This window comes from Callorhinus ursinus, unplaced genomic scaffold (genome assembly GCF_003265705.2).
Source record: "Callorhinus ursinus isolate GAN/ISIS: 27379988/994484 unplaced genomic scaffold, GSC_fseal_2.0 scaffold5, whole genome shotgun sequence".
In the NCBI taxonomy this organism is placed as follows: Eukaryota; Metazoa; Chordata; class Mammalia; order Carnivora; family Otariidae; genus Callorhinus; species Callorhinus ursinus.
The window spans coordinates 45803762-45817593 of NW_027397067.1; the positions used below are offsets into that span (position 1 = coordinate 45803762).

The 13832-nt window shown below is 34.4% G+C and overlaps 1 protein-coding gene across 9 annotated transcripts in view; it reads left to right on the plus strand.

The window, feature by feature from the left end:
- The window catches only part of VPS13B (vacuolar protein sorting 13 homolog B), a 746502-nt gene that overhangs the window by 377715 nt on the left and 354955 nt on the right, over positions 1-13832 (plus strand). For all 9 annotated transcript variants that reach the window (XM_073893022.1, XM_073893021.1, XM_025870900.2 and 6 more), the window contains one exon: positions 4348-4568. In XM_073893022.1, coding sequence (XP_073749123.1) covers positions 4348-4568 — 221 coding nt within the window. The remainder of the gene's footprint in view (positions 1-4347; positions 4569-13832) is intronic.

A 13832-nucleotide genomic window follows, 5' to 3' on the forward strand; every position in this document is an offset into this window, starting at 1 on the left:
TGTGTGTGTGTGTGTGTGTGTGTGTGTGTGTGTGTGTGTGTGTGTGTATACACCACATCTTCTTTATCCATTCATCTGTTGATGGACATCTTGGCTCTTTCCATAGTTTGGCTGTTGTGGACATTGCTAATATATACACTGGGGTGCACGTACCCCTTTGAATCACTACATTTGTATCTTTGGGGTAAATACCCAGTAGTGCAATTGCTGGGTCATACGGTAGCTCTCTTTTCAACTTTTTGAGGAACCTCCATAATGTTTTCCAGAGTGGCTGTACCAGCTTGCATTCCCACCAACAGTGTAGGAGGGTTCTCCTTTCTCCACATCCTCGCCAACATCTGTCATTTCCTGACTTTGTTAATTTTAGCCATTCTGACTGGTGTGAGGTGGTATCTCATTGAGGTTTTGATTTGGATTTCCCTGATGCCGAGCGATGTTGAACACTTTTTCATGGGTTTATTGGCCATTTGGATGTCTTCTTTGGAAAAATGTCTGTTCATGTCTTCTGCCCATTTCTTGATTGGATTATTTGTTCTTTGGGTGTTGAGTTTGGTAAGTTCTTTATAGATTTTGGATACTAGCCCTTTATCTGATAGGTCATTTGCAGATATCTTCTCCCATTCTGTCGGTTGTCTTTTGGTTTTGTTAACTGTTTCCTTTGCTGTGCAAAAGCTTTTTATCTTGATGAAGTTCCAATAGTTCATTTTTGCCCTTGCTTCCCTTGCCTTTGGTGATGTTTCTAGGAAGAAGTTGCTGCGTCCTCTGCCCATTTTTAATTGCCAATTATTTGTGTTTTTAGTGTTGTTCCAAAATGGAGAATTTTGGTTGCAGAGCAAATAAATCTATAGGTTATTCATTTTCATTTACCTCTCTTCTAGGCATTTTGGTTGCTCTCTGCCAGGAAAATTGGTTATATTCATATTATTTTTAATGCCTCATTCCTTGAAAGTACCCATTACTTAAATTAACATCACATAGAATTAAAGAACCCTTTATGTTAACTGTCTTAAATCAGTTAAGTGCTAAGTGGTTTGGGAAAGCAGTGTTTGCAGTTTTGGCTCATTTATATTTGCAGAATATATCTGTCTCCAAAGTATCAACCTCACAGTAGATAGTAAAATATTTCTGTTATACCAGTTCATATTTGAAATAAAAAAACTGCCTGAGTCATACTGGATTGTGGAACATAATGGAAAAAATTAGAAGATCCTTTTTTGTTTCTGAAGACAATGACTAAGGTTAAGAAAGCAAAAAAAAAAAAAAAATGAGAGTATCTCCAATATTGACCTACTTGCTTATTTGCCACATTGAAGTTTGTAAAGTGATTCACTTTGGCCCCAAGTGTATATACTTTTTCCTGTAGTCTAGTAGAGTATCTTTAGAGAGGGAAAACCTGATTCCCTTTCCAAAATATTAATCATTATCTACCAAGATTCAAGATCATAAATTAAATTTGTATGATGAGGGTCTAGTAATTAGTCACTCTTGACTGACCCCAACATTGATAATAAAATTTTTGAGTGTTTGTGTGTATAATACATAAATAATTTTCTTTGTTATCTAAACCAGTTTTTTATATTTTGCTTCTGGTGTCATGCAAAATCAGCAACATGTCATACAATGTAAGGAAATCCACTGTGTATACTTTCTAAAATTTTTCTCGGTTGTAAATTAATATTATCTAATAAACTCCAGTGCTCTCTTCCTCATTTTTGACACATGTAGCACATGGTCTTACTGAGTTTTCCTTATATATTTATTTTTCCCCAAAGCTCAGTCATATTCATGCTCTTCCAAATTATTTAATCTGAATTAAAACAGTGTGTGTTTGTCATTTTCATGATAATTACTTTATTGGTATCTTTTTCTCTGTCAATAATAGAGTTTTCACAGATTCACACAGAAATGGAATTATAAGTTTTCTTTGTTTTTCATTTTTCTTGTTCTTTAGATACTTTGAAAATTTCTGAATTCTGCCAACAGTAGTTTATCTAAAATAAAACATGTTACAGCATTAGAACTTTACAATTAAAGTAAAATACTGGTCTTGAAAGTCTCAGAATAGTTCGTGGTTCTGGCGTGCCACGGACATCTGAACATCTTTTAGGGAGCCTCTAGAACATTATATTCCCAGTGTTATAAATAGGTAAGGTGTTTTTATTTTGTGTGTACATGTATGTAAGAGGAATACTTGTGCAGGTAATGATTTGCTGTGTTTTGATAATTTATTTCACAATGATTGTGGAAATTTTTGTCATTACATGTAGAGTGTGCTTTTTCTTAAAAGACAATCTGCAGACTAAATAAATGGGTGTTAAGTATTGTTTTAAAATGTTCTGTTTAAGACAGAATATAATAAAACGGATTTCAGTTTATTGGTCTCTTTCCAAAGGAGAGGCCGAGACACATCTGAGATAGTACTAATGTCATTTGGGATTTTATTTTTAATTTACCAAATTTAAATTTGATGCTCTTCATTCAACATACCCACCATTTAGCATTTCTTGGATAACATAAAATTTGAAAAACTATATATAGCTCACTACCAGTTTTAAAATATGTAACCTGAAATCATTCCAGAATATTTTAAGGCCTTTGGCAAAGAGTTTGTTTTGTAAAAAAGCATGGAACTTTGTGTAGGTTTTAAAATAATTTTAGAATTAGTTACAGATGATTTAGTGTTTGTCATTCTTTCTTGGGGGCAAATATTTTAAATCTTAAGACAGGCAGAGTGCTACAGTGCTGACCACATACTATTATGCAGTTTTCATTGTTTCCAGTCAAGTTATTGCGGCCTACTATGTAGCTAGATTCATTCTAGTATCTAGGTCTCAATTTCAAAGATTCTAATTTTAATCTTACGAACTATATTTGGTCAAGACATTTTGAGTACTCAAACTTACAAGAACCTACCTTGTAGCATCTACTTACTATCACCATAGTTCAAATGAGTACTTATATTCCATATATAATGTGTGTATATGTATAAATATATAGTATGATCCAGTTTGTAATTCACTTGGTATTTACACTGTGACCCTGCTTCTAACTGTGTGGGCATATCCAGCACAGTGTAGGGAAGAAAAAGACTTGAAGGAAATATTAGTTATGTTAATAATTATTACTGGGAGTGGCAGGGTTTTGACTAGTTTTGATTTTTCTTTTTATATTTTCTAATTTATCTTCAGTGATTATCAGTACCTCCCATTTTGACAAGTTTTTTCTTCCTATATAATTATTTCTAGTTTGTTTAGGACTGATTTTGATTATTCTTTATATGTTATATTTTCTAATTTATTTGCAGTGAGGTACTAGTACCTCTCTATTTAGAAAATAAGTATTTTCAATTTGCTTAAAAATTATTTAGCTCCTCATAAAGATGTCTATAATATCTATTCTTACAAGTGCTAGTAGAATTGCAAAGTCAAAACTGCAAATCATAGGAACCTATTTTGCATTAGTTGGCAGCTCAAGAATAAATGTTAATAAATATTCCAATACTGAGTATATTTGAAAAAATCATTTCACAAAGCACTTTATCTATAGCTGCATTAAAAAATAGTTTTATCTCATAATTTATATTAATGAATTAATCTCTGATACAGAAATAAAAGAAAAAATATAAAAGAAGGAAAGGAATTTTGTTTTTACTCCTGATATTTATGAGTGCTTATTTTTATCAAGTATATTTTATTTAAAAATAACCTATTATACATAAGAATCACCAGCAGAAAATACCAAAATGCATCTTTTTTTTTTTTTAACCAAAATGCATCTTGGGTCTTACCCCCAGAGAGTCTGATTAAGAAGGACTGAGTTAGAAACCAAGAATCTATGGTTTATATAAGCACCCACGTGATTTTGATGCAGGCGGTCCAATAGACGATAATAGATTATTTATTCTTTTCATCTCTTATTCCTCAGCTAGATCTGTGATCTCCAAGGTATAATGAATACATCCCCAGCAGTTGCACAATGCAGCCCACTAGGGTGAAGGAAGAGGAAGTTAGAACTTCCATTTATCTCTCTCATTTCCTTATGTTCTATTTCTGTATGTTTCATAATGTATATAATTATTGATGTAATAGTATGTTTTTTCTGTATGTTCTATGATATATAGGATTATTGATATGTAGTATATTATAATAAATACAAATATAAACATTTGTCAGAATTACTTTTAAACAGTATATAAATTGTTTAGCACATTGGTCTCTGGTATAGTCACTTTTCTGATGCTGTATTAAATGTTTTATATTTCAAAAATACATGATAGACACCTTACTGTCAAGTGACAACTATGTTTTCCTATGTGTGCTTCTCTTCCCCCTTTGTCCTTGTTACCAGGTAATGCTTTTCCTTGGACTATCAGCTTGCATCATTTCAGCATGTATACCCTGTTCGGAAAACAAGTGACACTTTGCCTAGTGGAACCTATGGGTTGTACCTCTACTCTAGCTGTTACATCTCAAAAACTACTCGCTACAGGACCTGATACAAGGCATTCATTTGTTGTCTGTCTCCATGTTGACCTACAGTCACTTCAGATAAAATGCTCGAACCCTCAGGTTAGTATAGTTGATTTATGAAAGGAAATTTAAAATAATGTGATTTAAGAACAATTGTTATCAATTTTGTAAAGGGTTTCTCTTCTGTTTAGTGTCCTAAATTATTTTTAACAGAGCCATCAAGATCAGAATGGTTAGATTAAGTATTGCTTTGAAGCTCTCTCAAGTTTTGTAACTTAAACTCTTCTGAAAATGTAATGGTGGCAGCATAAATGCATCCTTTGGCTGAAAGAATGAAATCAGTTACAGATGTAACGTGTTTAAACACTGAAGGACTACTTTATTACCACACTGGAAGAGTCTTTTAACGGATCAAATATAATTTTCAACCAGATTCTCACTCAGAACTTCTATAACATTTCAGTTGGTATAAACCAAATATGTTGAATTCTGTATTGTTACAATTTAATATGAATTCCAGTTTCCTGGATTTATACAAATTATTAATTGCATATAGTTAACTTGTTTCTTTAACCTTAAGCAGACTGTGTTATACTTTCTACATAGATTGTCAGTGTTGAATACTATTTGTAATATATTTTAAAACAATTCCTTTTAGGTAGGCATTGGATCCAACAGGTCAATATTGATAAATCTACGTTTCTCTCAGCATTAGTGGTTATAAGCCACTAATTAAGCCAGTTTTTAGAGTGTGTTTTTTTTAAAGTGGGTTCAAATATTATTTCATATTTCATAGAGCCTCCTTACTGATACCATCCTCCTTTCTCCTCTTCTCCCTGCCTGGTTAATGGAGGATTAAAGGGACCTAATGGCTGCCAGATTTCTGAATATCATGTGAAGTGGTACAGTTTAAACTCTAACTAGACTATGAAAGTTTTTCAACATATATTATTCTTCTCAAATAACTACTAAAAATAAAATGCAAAAATACAAAGAGATATGGCCAAAAAGCCAACAAATGTATTAAAATGGAATACCAAAAAATATTCAAATGATCTAAAGAAGTCAAGAAATGGTAACAGAGTTTAAAAACAGACGGTAGAAACAAAAATGAAATCTTGCCATTTGCAATGACGTGGATGGAGCTAGAGTCTCTTATGCTAAACGAAATAAGTTTTAAGTCAGAGAAAGACCAATACCATATGATTTCACTTATATGTGGAATTTAAGAAACAAAACAGGTGAACATAGGGGAAGGGGGAAAAAAAGAGAGGGAGGCAAACCATAAGAGACTCAAATATAGAGAACAAAGAAGATTAATGGCATGAGGTGGGCGGGGGATGGGCTAAATGGGTGATGGGTATTAAGGAGGGTACTAGTTGTGAGGAGCACTGGGTGTTATATGTAAGTGATGAATCACTAAATCCTCCTGAAACCAATATTACCCTGTATGTTAACTAACTAGTATTTAAATAAAAACTTGTAACAAAAATAAATAAATAAGTAAGATGGTAGAGCTGAGCTATTCTCACCAACATTAAATGTTAATGATGTTAACCAAGAGTCTTTAGACCATGAGTTAGCAAACAAAAGCCTGTGGGCCAAAAACCCAGTTTTTACATTTTGTCTGAGGTTGCTTAAACAGTGTAGCTCACAAAGCCTAGAATGTTTACTGTCTGACCCTTTAAGGGAAAGTTTGCTGACCTCTGATCCAGCTATTCCTATTAAAAGGCAAAAATTTATAGAGCAAGACTCCACTATATATTGCTTAAAAGAGAAGCATTAGAAACATAAAGAAATAGATATAATATAAATAAATGCATAGGAACAGTATAGCATACAAACAGCATAGGACGGCTGGACTTGCTTATTTTAATATCAAATAAACAAAAGGGAAAAGGGTATTACCAGAGATAAATAATGACATGAAACAAAAATGGGTAGAATTAAAGGAAAAAAACATGATTCTATTCCATGCTGCATAGGGGGAACTTTTTTACAATCTCAGCAATTATAAAGCAACTAGATGAAAAATAAGTACCACAGACATAATAGGGAAGTTTTATAACACCTTTGTCAGCGATTGATAAAGCAACCAGATAAAAATAAATAATTGGAGATCTAGAAGAATGAAAAATACTACAAACTCACCTTGATCCAATTGACATTCATAGAACACCATATCTAAAAAACATGGACTACACATTTTTTTCAGGTGTACATTGTCTCATTTTGTTTACGAGATTAAAATAAAGTATATTATCTAATCATAGTCAAAATGTATTAGAAATAAGTAATAAACTATAAAAAAACTATATATCTAGACAGTAAACATCCTTCTAAATAATCTATGAATCAAAGACAAAATCACTTGGACATAAGAAAATGTTTTGGTTGAATGATAATAAAAAAGGTGGATATAGTAAAGTAGTCTTAAGAGGAAAAACATAATTTTAAATATTTACATTAGAAAGGAAGAACGATCTTAAGTCATTCACTTAAGGTTCCACTCTAGAAAAGTAAGAACAAGATCAACCCAAAAGAAGTAAAAGGCCAAAAACAATAAAAGAGCAGAGATGACTGTACAATAAAGAGAGAAAGATAAAATACAAATTACCAATATTGGGAATAAAGGAGAAGCATTATCACACAGATCCTATAGATTTTAAAAGAATAATAGAATATGAACAACTTTATGCCAGCAAGTGTAACAATTTAGATGAAATAGAAAATTTTACTGTAAAATAACTTTACAAAAAATGATACAAAATAGAAGATCTGAATATCCTTTTATATCTATAAAAGAAATTAAATCTGCTATCAAAATAAGTTTTAAAGAAAAGTTCAGACCCCAGTGGGTGAATTTTATCAAATATTCAAGGGAAAAATATAGGAAATTTTTACAAATTTTTTTCCAGAGATAGAGAATGAAGGATTTCTTCCCAGATTGTTTTATGAAGCCAGTATCCTATTACCAAATTCTGAAAAAGTTTTTACAAAAGAAGGAATTAGAAATCAATATCCCTCATGAAAATAGATGTAAAAATTCCTAATCAAATATTAGCAAATCAATATAGCAGTACATAAAGTTAATAAATGGTGATAAAGTAGGATTCATCTTAGAAATTCAAGTTTGGTTTAATATTCAAAAATCATTTGGTAGAATTCACCGTATCAGTAAAAGAGGTGAGAAAAATCCTATGATAATTTCCATAGATGCAGGTAAAACATCTGAAAAATTTAACCACCCATTCATGATAAAAACTCTTAGCAAATTACAAATATTAGAGAATTTTTCAAAACTGATAAAGGATATATGTAGGAAATCAAATATCATACTTAATATCATACTGAATTGTTTTCCACTAAAATATGAAAAAAGCCCAGAATGCCTGCTTTTTCTACTTGCTCTGTATCATACTGGATGTCCTAGCCATTCCAGTAAACCAAGCAAAGGAAATTAAAAGGCATAAAGATAAGGAAAGAAGTAAAGATCTATTTGTTTATGATAAAATATTTTATAGAAAATCCTAGAGGAATCAACAGCCTATTACTGGAGTTAATAAAATTATCAAGGTTGCAGGAGACAAGAGTAATGAATAAAAATTAAATATATTTTATTATAGTAGCAGCAAACAATTGGAAAATGGAATGAACCCATTCCATTTATATTGGTCCCCAGAAACATAAACAAATGTATCTAACTAAAGATGTCCAAGACCTGTACCTTGAAAACCAGAAAGCATTGCTGGGAGAATTTAAAGAACCTAACTGGAGAGATATACCTGTTCATAGATTGGATGAGTCAATATTGTTCTAATGGCAGCTCTCCCCAAATTGATCTTGATATTGGGTGTAATCAAGTTTAAAAACATTTTCTCTTTGAAAGACATAGTAAGATAGCAGAAAACCATACACTAGGAGAAAGATTTATTTAATACAGTTTTAATTTATTAGAGCACGTGTTGGGGGCAGGAGAGGCAGAGGGAGAGGGAAAGAATCTCAAGCTGACTCCCCGCTGAGCAGGGATCCTGTTACAGGGCTCGATCCCACAAACCCAAGATCAAGACCTGAGCAGAAATCAAGGGTCTGTACAGTAGAACAGATCAACGAAACTAGGAGCTGGTTCTTTGAAAGAATTAACAAGATTGATAAACCCCTGGCCAGACTTATCAAAAAGAAAAAGAAAGGACCCAAATCAACAAAATCATGAATGAAAGAGGAGAGATCACAACCAACACCAAAGAAATACAAACAATTATAAGAACATATTATGAGCAACTCTATGCCAGCAAATTAGATAACCTGGAAGAAATGGGTGCATTCCTAGAGATGTATCAACTACCAAAATTGAACCAGGAAGAAATAGAAAACCTGAACAGACCTATAACCACTAAGGAAATTGAAGCAGTCATCAAAAATCTCCCAACAAACAAAAGCCCAGGGCCAGATGGCTTCCCAGGGGAATTCTATCAGACATTTCAAGAAGAATTAATACCTATTCTCCTGAAACTGTTCCAAAAAATAGAAATGGAAGGAAAACTTCCAAACTCATTTTATGAGGCCAGCATTACCTTGATCCCAAAACCAGACAAAGACCCCATCAAAAAGGAGAATTACAGACCAATATCCTTGATGAACATGGATGCAAAAATTCTCACCAAAATACTAGCCGATGGGATCCAACAGTACATTAAAAGGATTATTCACCATGACCAAGTGGGATTTATCCCTGGGCTGCAAGGATGGTTCAAAATCCGCAAGTCAATCAACGTGATACAATACATTAACAAAAGAAAGAACAAGAATCATATGATCCTCTCAATAGATGCAGAAAAAGCATTTGACAAAGTACAGCATCCTTTCTTGGTCAAAACTCTTCAGAGTATAGGGATAGAGGGTACATACCTCAATATCATAAAAGCCATCTGTGAAAAACCTACAGCAAATATCATTCTCAATGGGGAAAAGCTGACAGCTTTTCCCTAAGGTCAGGAACGCAGCAGGGATGTCCACTCTCACCACTGCTATTCAACATAGTATTAGAAGTCCTAGCCACAGCAATCAGACAACAAAAAGAAATCAAAGGCATCCAAATCGGCAAGGAGGAAGTCAAACTCTCACTCTTTGCAGATGGGATATGATACTGTGTGTGGAAAACCCAAAAGACTCCACCCCAAAACTGCTAGAACTCATACAGGAATTCAGTAAAGTAGCAGGATATAAAATCAATGCACAGAAATCAGTGGCATTCCTGTACACCAACAACAAGACAGAAGAGAGACAAATCAAGGAGTTGATCCCATTTACAATCGCACCCAAAACCATAAGATACCTAGGAGTAAATTTAACCAAAGAGGCAAAGGATCTGTACTCAGAAAACTATAAAATACTCATGAAAGAAATTGAAGAAGACACAAAGAAATGGAAAAACGTTCCATGCTCATGGATTGGAAGAACAAACATTGTGAAGATGTCAATGCTTCCTAGAGCAATCTACACATTCAATGCAATCCCCATCAAAATACCATCCCCTTTTTCCAAAGAAATGGAACAAATAATCCTAAAATTTGTATGGAACCAGAAGAGACCCAGAATAGCCAGAGGAATATTGAAAAAGAAAAGTAAAGCTGGCAGCATCACAATTCCAGACTTCCAGCTCTATTACAAAGGTGTCATCATCAAGACAGTATGGTACTGGCACAAAAACAGACACATAGATCAATGGAACAGAATCGAGAGCCCAGAAATGGACCCTCAACTCTATGGTCAACTCATCTTTGACAAAGCAGGAAAGAATGTCCAATGGCAAAAAGACAGTCTCTTCAACAAATGGTGTTGGGAAAATTGGACAGCCACATGCAGAAGAATGAAACTGGACCATTTCCTTACACCACAAACAAAAATAGACTCCAAATGGTTGAAAGACCTAAACATGAGACAGGAGTCCATCAAAATCCTAAAGGAGAACACAGGCAGCAACCTCTTCGACCTCAGCCACAGCAACTTCTTCCTAGAAATATCGCCAAAGGCAAGGGAAGCAAGGGCAAAAATGAACTATTGGGATTTCATCAAGATAAAAAGCTTTTGCACAGCAAAAGAAACAGTCCACAAAACCAAAAGACAACCGACAGAATGGGAGAAAATATTTGCAAATGACATATCAGATAAAGGGCTAGTATCCAAAATCTATAAAGAACTTATCAAACTCAACACCTAGAGAACAAATAATCCAATCAAGAAATGGGCAGAAGACATGAACAGACATTTTTCCAAAGAAGACATCCAAATGGCCAACAGACACATGAAAAAGTGCTCAACATCGCTCGGCATCAGGGAAATCCAAATCAAAACCTCAATGAGATATACCACCTCCCACCAGTCAGAATGGCTAAAATTAACAAGTCAGGAAACGACAGATGTGTTGGCGTGGATGTGGAGAAAGGGGAACCCTCCTACACTGTTGGTGGGAATGCAAGCTGGTGCAACCACTCTGGAAAACAGTATGGAGATTCCTCAAATAGTTGAAAATAGAGCTACCATGTGATCCAACAATTGCACTACTGGGTATTTACCTCAAAGATACAAATGTAGGGATCCAAAGGGGTACGTGCATCCCAATGTTTATATCAGCAATGTCCACAATAACCAAATTGTGGAAAGAGCCAAGATGCCCATCGACAGATGAATGGATAAAGAAGAAGTGGTATATATACACAATGGAATATTATGCAGCCATCAAAAGGAATGAGATCTTGCCATTTGCAACGACGTGGTTAGAACTGGAGGGTGTTATGCTGAGTGAAATAAGTCAATCAGAGAAAGACATGTATCATATGACCTCACTGATATGAGGAATTCTTAATCTCAGGAAACAAACTGAGTGTTGCTGGAGTGGTGGGGAGTGGGAGGGATGGGGTGGCTGGGTGGTAGACATTGGGTAGGGTATGTGTTATGGTGAGCGCTGTGAATTGTGCAAGACTGTTGAATCACAGATCTGTACTTCTGAAACAAATAATGCAACATATGTTAAGAAAAAAGAAAAAGAAGAAGATAGCAGGAGGGGAAGAATGAAGGGGAGTAAGTCAGAGGGGGAGACGAACCATGAGAGAAGATGGACTCTTGAAAAACAAACTGAGGGTTCTAGAGGGGAGGAGGGTGGGGGGGATGGGTTAGCCTGGTGATGGGTATTAAAGAGGGCACATTCTGTGTGGAGCACTGGGTGTTATGCACAAACAATGAATCATGGAACACTACATCAAGAACTAATGATGTAATGTATGGTGATTAACATAACAATAAAAAATATAAAAAATAAATGAAATCAAGGGTCTATTATCTAGAATATTTAAAGAATGCTTTCTACTTGATAACATGATGACAAAGAACAGTTAAAAAAAATAAAATGAAGACAAAGACCAGGGCTAAGATTTGAACAAACATTTACCAGTGAGGATGTTACTGGTCAGTAAGCACATGAAAAGGTGCTCATCATCATCATTCATCAGGGAAAAACAAAATAAAACATGAAGACAGTCCACTATACACTGATTAGATTGGTTGAAATAAAAACAATGAGCATTGTGAACCATCTAGAACCCTTTGTATTCTGTAGCTAGGAATGTGAAAATTACACAACTTTGGAAACAACTTGGAAATTCCTGAAAAAAGAATAACCTGCACTTAGCATATGACCTAGTCATTCCTCCCTAAGTTTTTCCTCAGAGAAACAAAAATATATGTCCATGCAAAGACTTCTCTACACAGATGTATTTGGCAGCTTTATTTTATAGCCTAAAACTGAACACAACCCAAATGTTCATCAATAGATGAATAATTAAACACATTATGGCGTATCCATACAATATACTACTACTCAGGCAACATCGTGGAAGAATATTAATCACTATGCCAAGTAAAGAAACTTCTGGAGAAAATAGAAAAAATTTTTATATTCATAGTTTATATTTAGTAGTAGCTTAATCCTTATATGATACCTAACTGTTACCTGGAGTCATCTACCAGAGACCTTCTATTTTAGGAACTTATGAATGTCATTTTAGCCTTGAGAGGATTGTCCTACTCTACATGTTCTGGATAGCCATAGCTGTCCTAGCTGAGCAGAAATTTTATTACCATTGTTTAACCTGGGAAGCCAGTATTAATCTTTTTTAATTTTTTAAAATTTTATTATGTTAATCACCATGCATTACATCATTAGTTTTTGATGTAGTGTTCCATGATTCATTGTTTGCGTATAACACCCAGTGCTCCACGCAGAACGTGCCCTCTTTAATACCCATCACCAGGCTAACCCATCCCTGCACCCCCCTCCCCTCTAGAACCCTCAGTTTGTTTCTCAGAATCCATCGTCTCTCATTGTTTGTCTCCCCCTCCGATTCCCCCCCTTCATTTTTCCCTTCCTACTGTCTTCTTTTTTTTTAACATATAATGTATTTTCTGTTTCAGAGGTACAGGTGTGTGATTCAACAGTTTTACACAATTCACAGTACTCACCGTAGCACATCTTTTTAAAAAATTTTCTTTGAGATACTCAGTAGTATTGTGATTTCTGTGGAATCTTATTAAATGTAATGTGGCTCAAGCCTAGAGTTCTCTAATATCTTTATTGGACATCCACATCATTTGGAATTGAGCTCAGGTTTTATTGTTGTTTTTATAAACTGGTTCTAAACAAAGTCATCACCTAGATAGAGCTTAGTTTTGGTCTGGTATTTCCTTCTCATGTCTCCTTCCTTCCTTTGTCATTACCTCCATCACCTGGCTCCCAGAGCCTCCTTGCTGCTGCTCTCCAAATACCAAGACCTTTCATTTTTGAGAAATAAATCGAGGCTGAATGAACCTCATGCCTCAAGAATCCCCTTACCCAAAATGTAATAATTTTTATCTATTCATTTAATTCCAACTTTGTCTTCTTCATAAGTCATTATAAACCAACTTCTGTTTATTACCAGCTTCTATAACCAAAGTTGATCACAGGATTGTTGGGAAGTTTATATGAGTTATTTATGAAATGTTGTGAAAACACCTTGTGAACTCTGAAATGCTACATGAATGCCATTTTGTTAGTATAGATTGACTCTAAACTATATAAAATGTGAGACCCTCTTTGTAGATTGTTATAAGTATCCCTGGTGGAATTTAGCAGTGTTCCCAAAGGGCTAGGAAGCCACAAAACACTTTGAAGAATCATTGTGTACTCAAAGATTTGGTAAAGAGTTAATATATTTTATATCCTTGTGTGCCAGGTTAGCCTAAATTTTAGTGATTAAAAATGAGACTCCAGGGGCACCTGGGTGGCCCAGTTGGTTGAGTGTTAAACCCTTGATTTTGGCTCAGGTC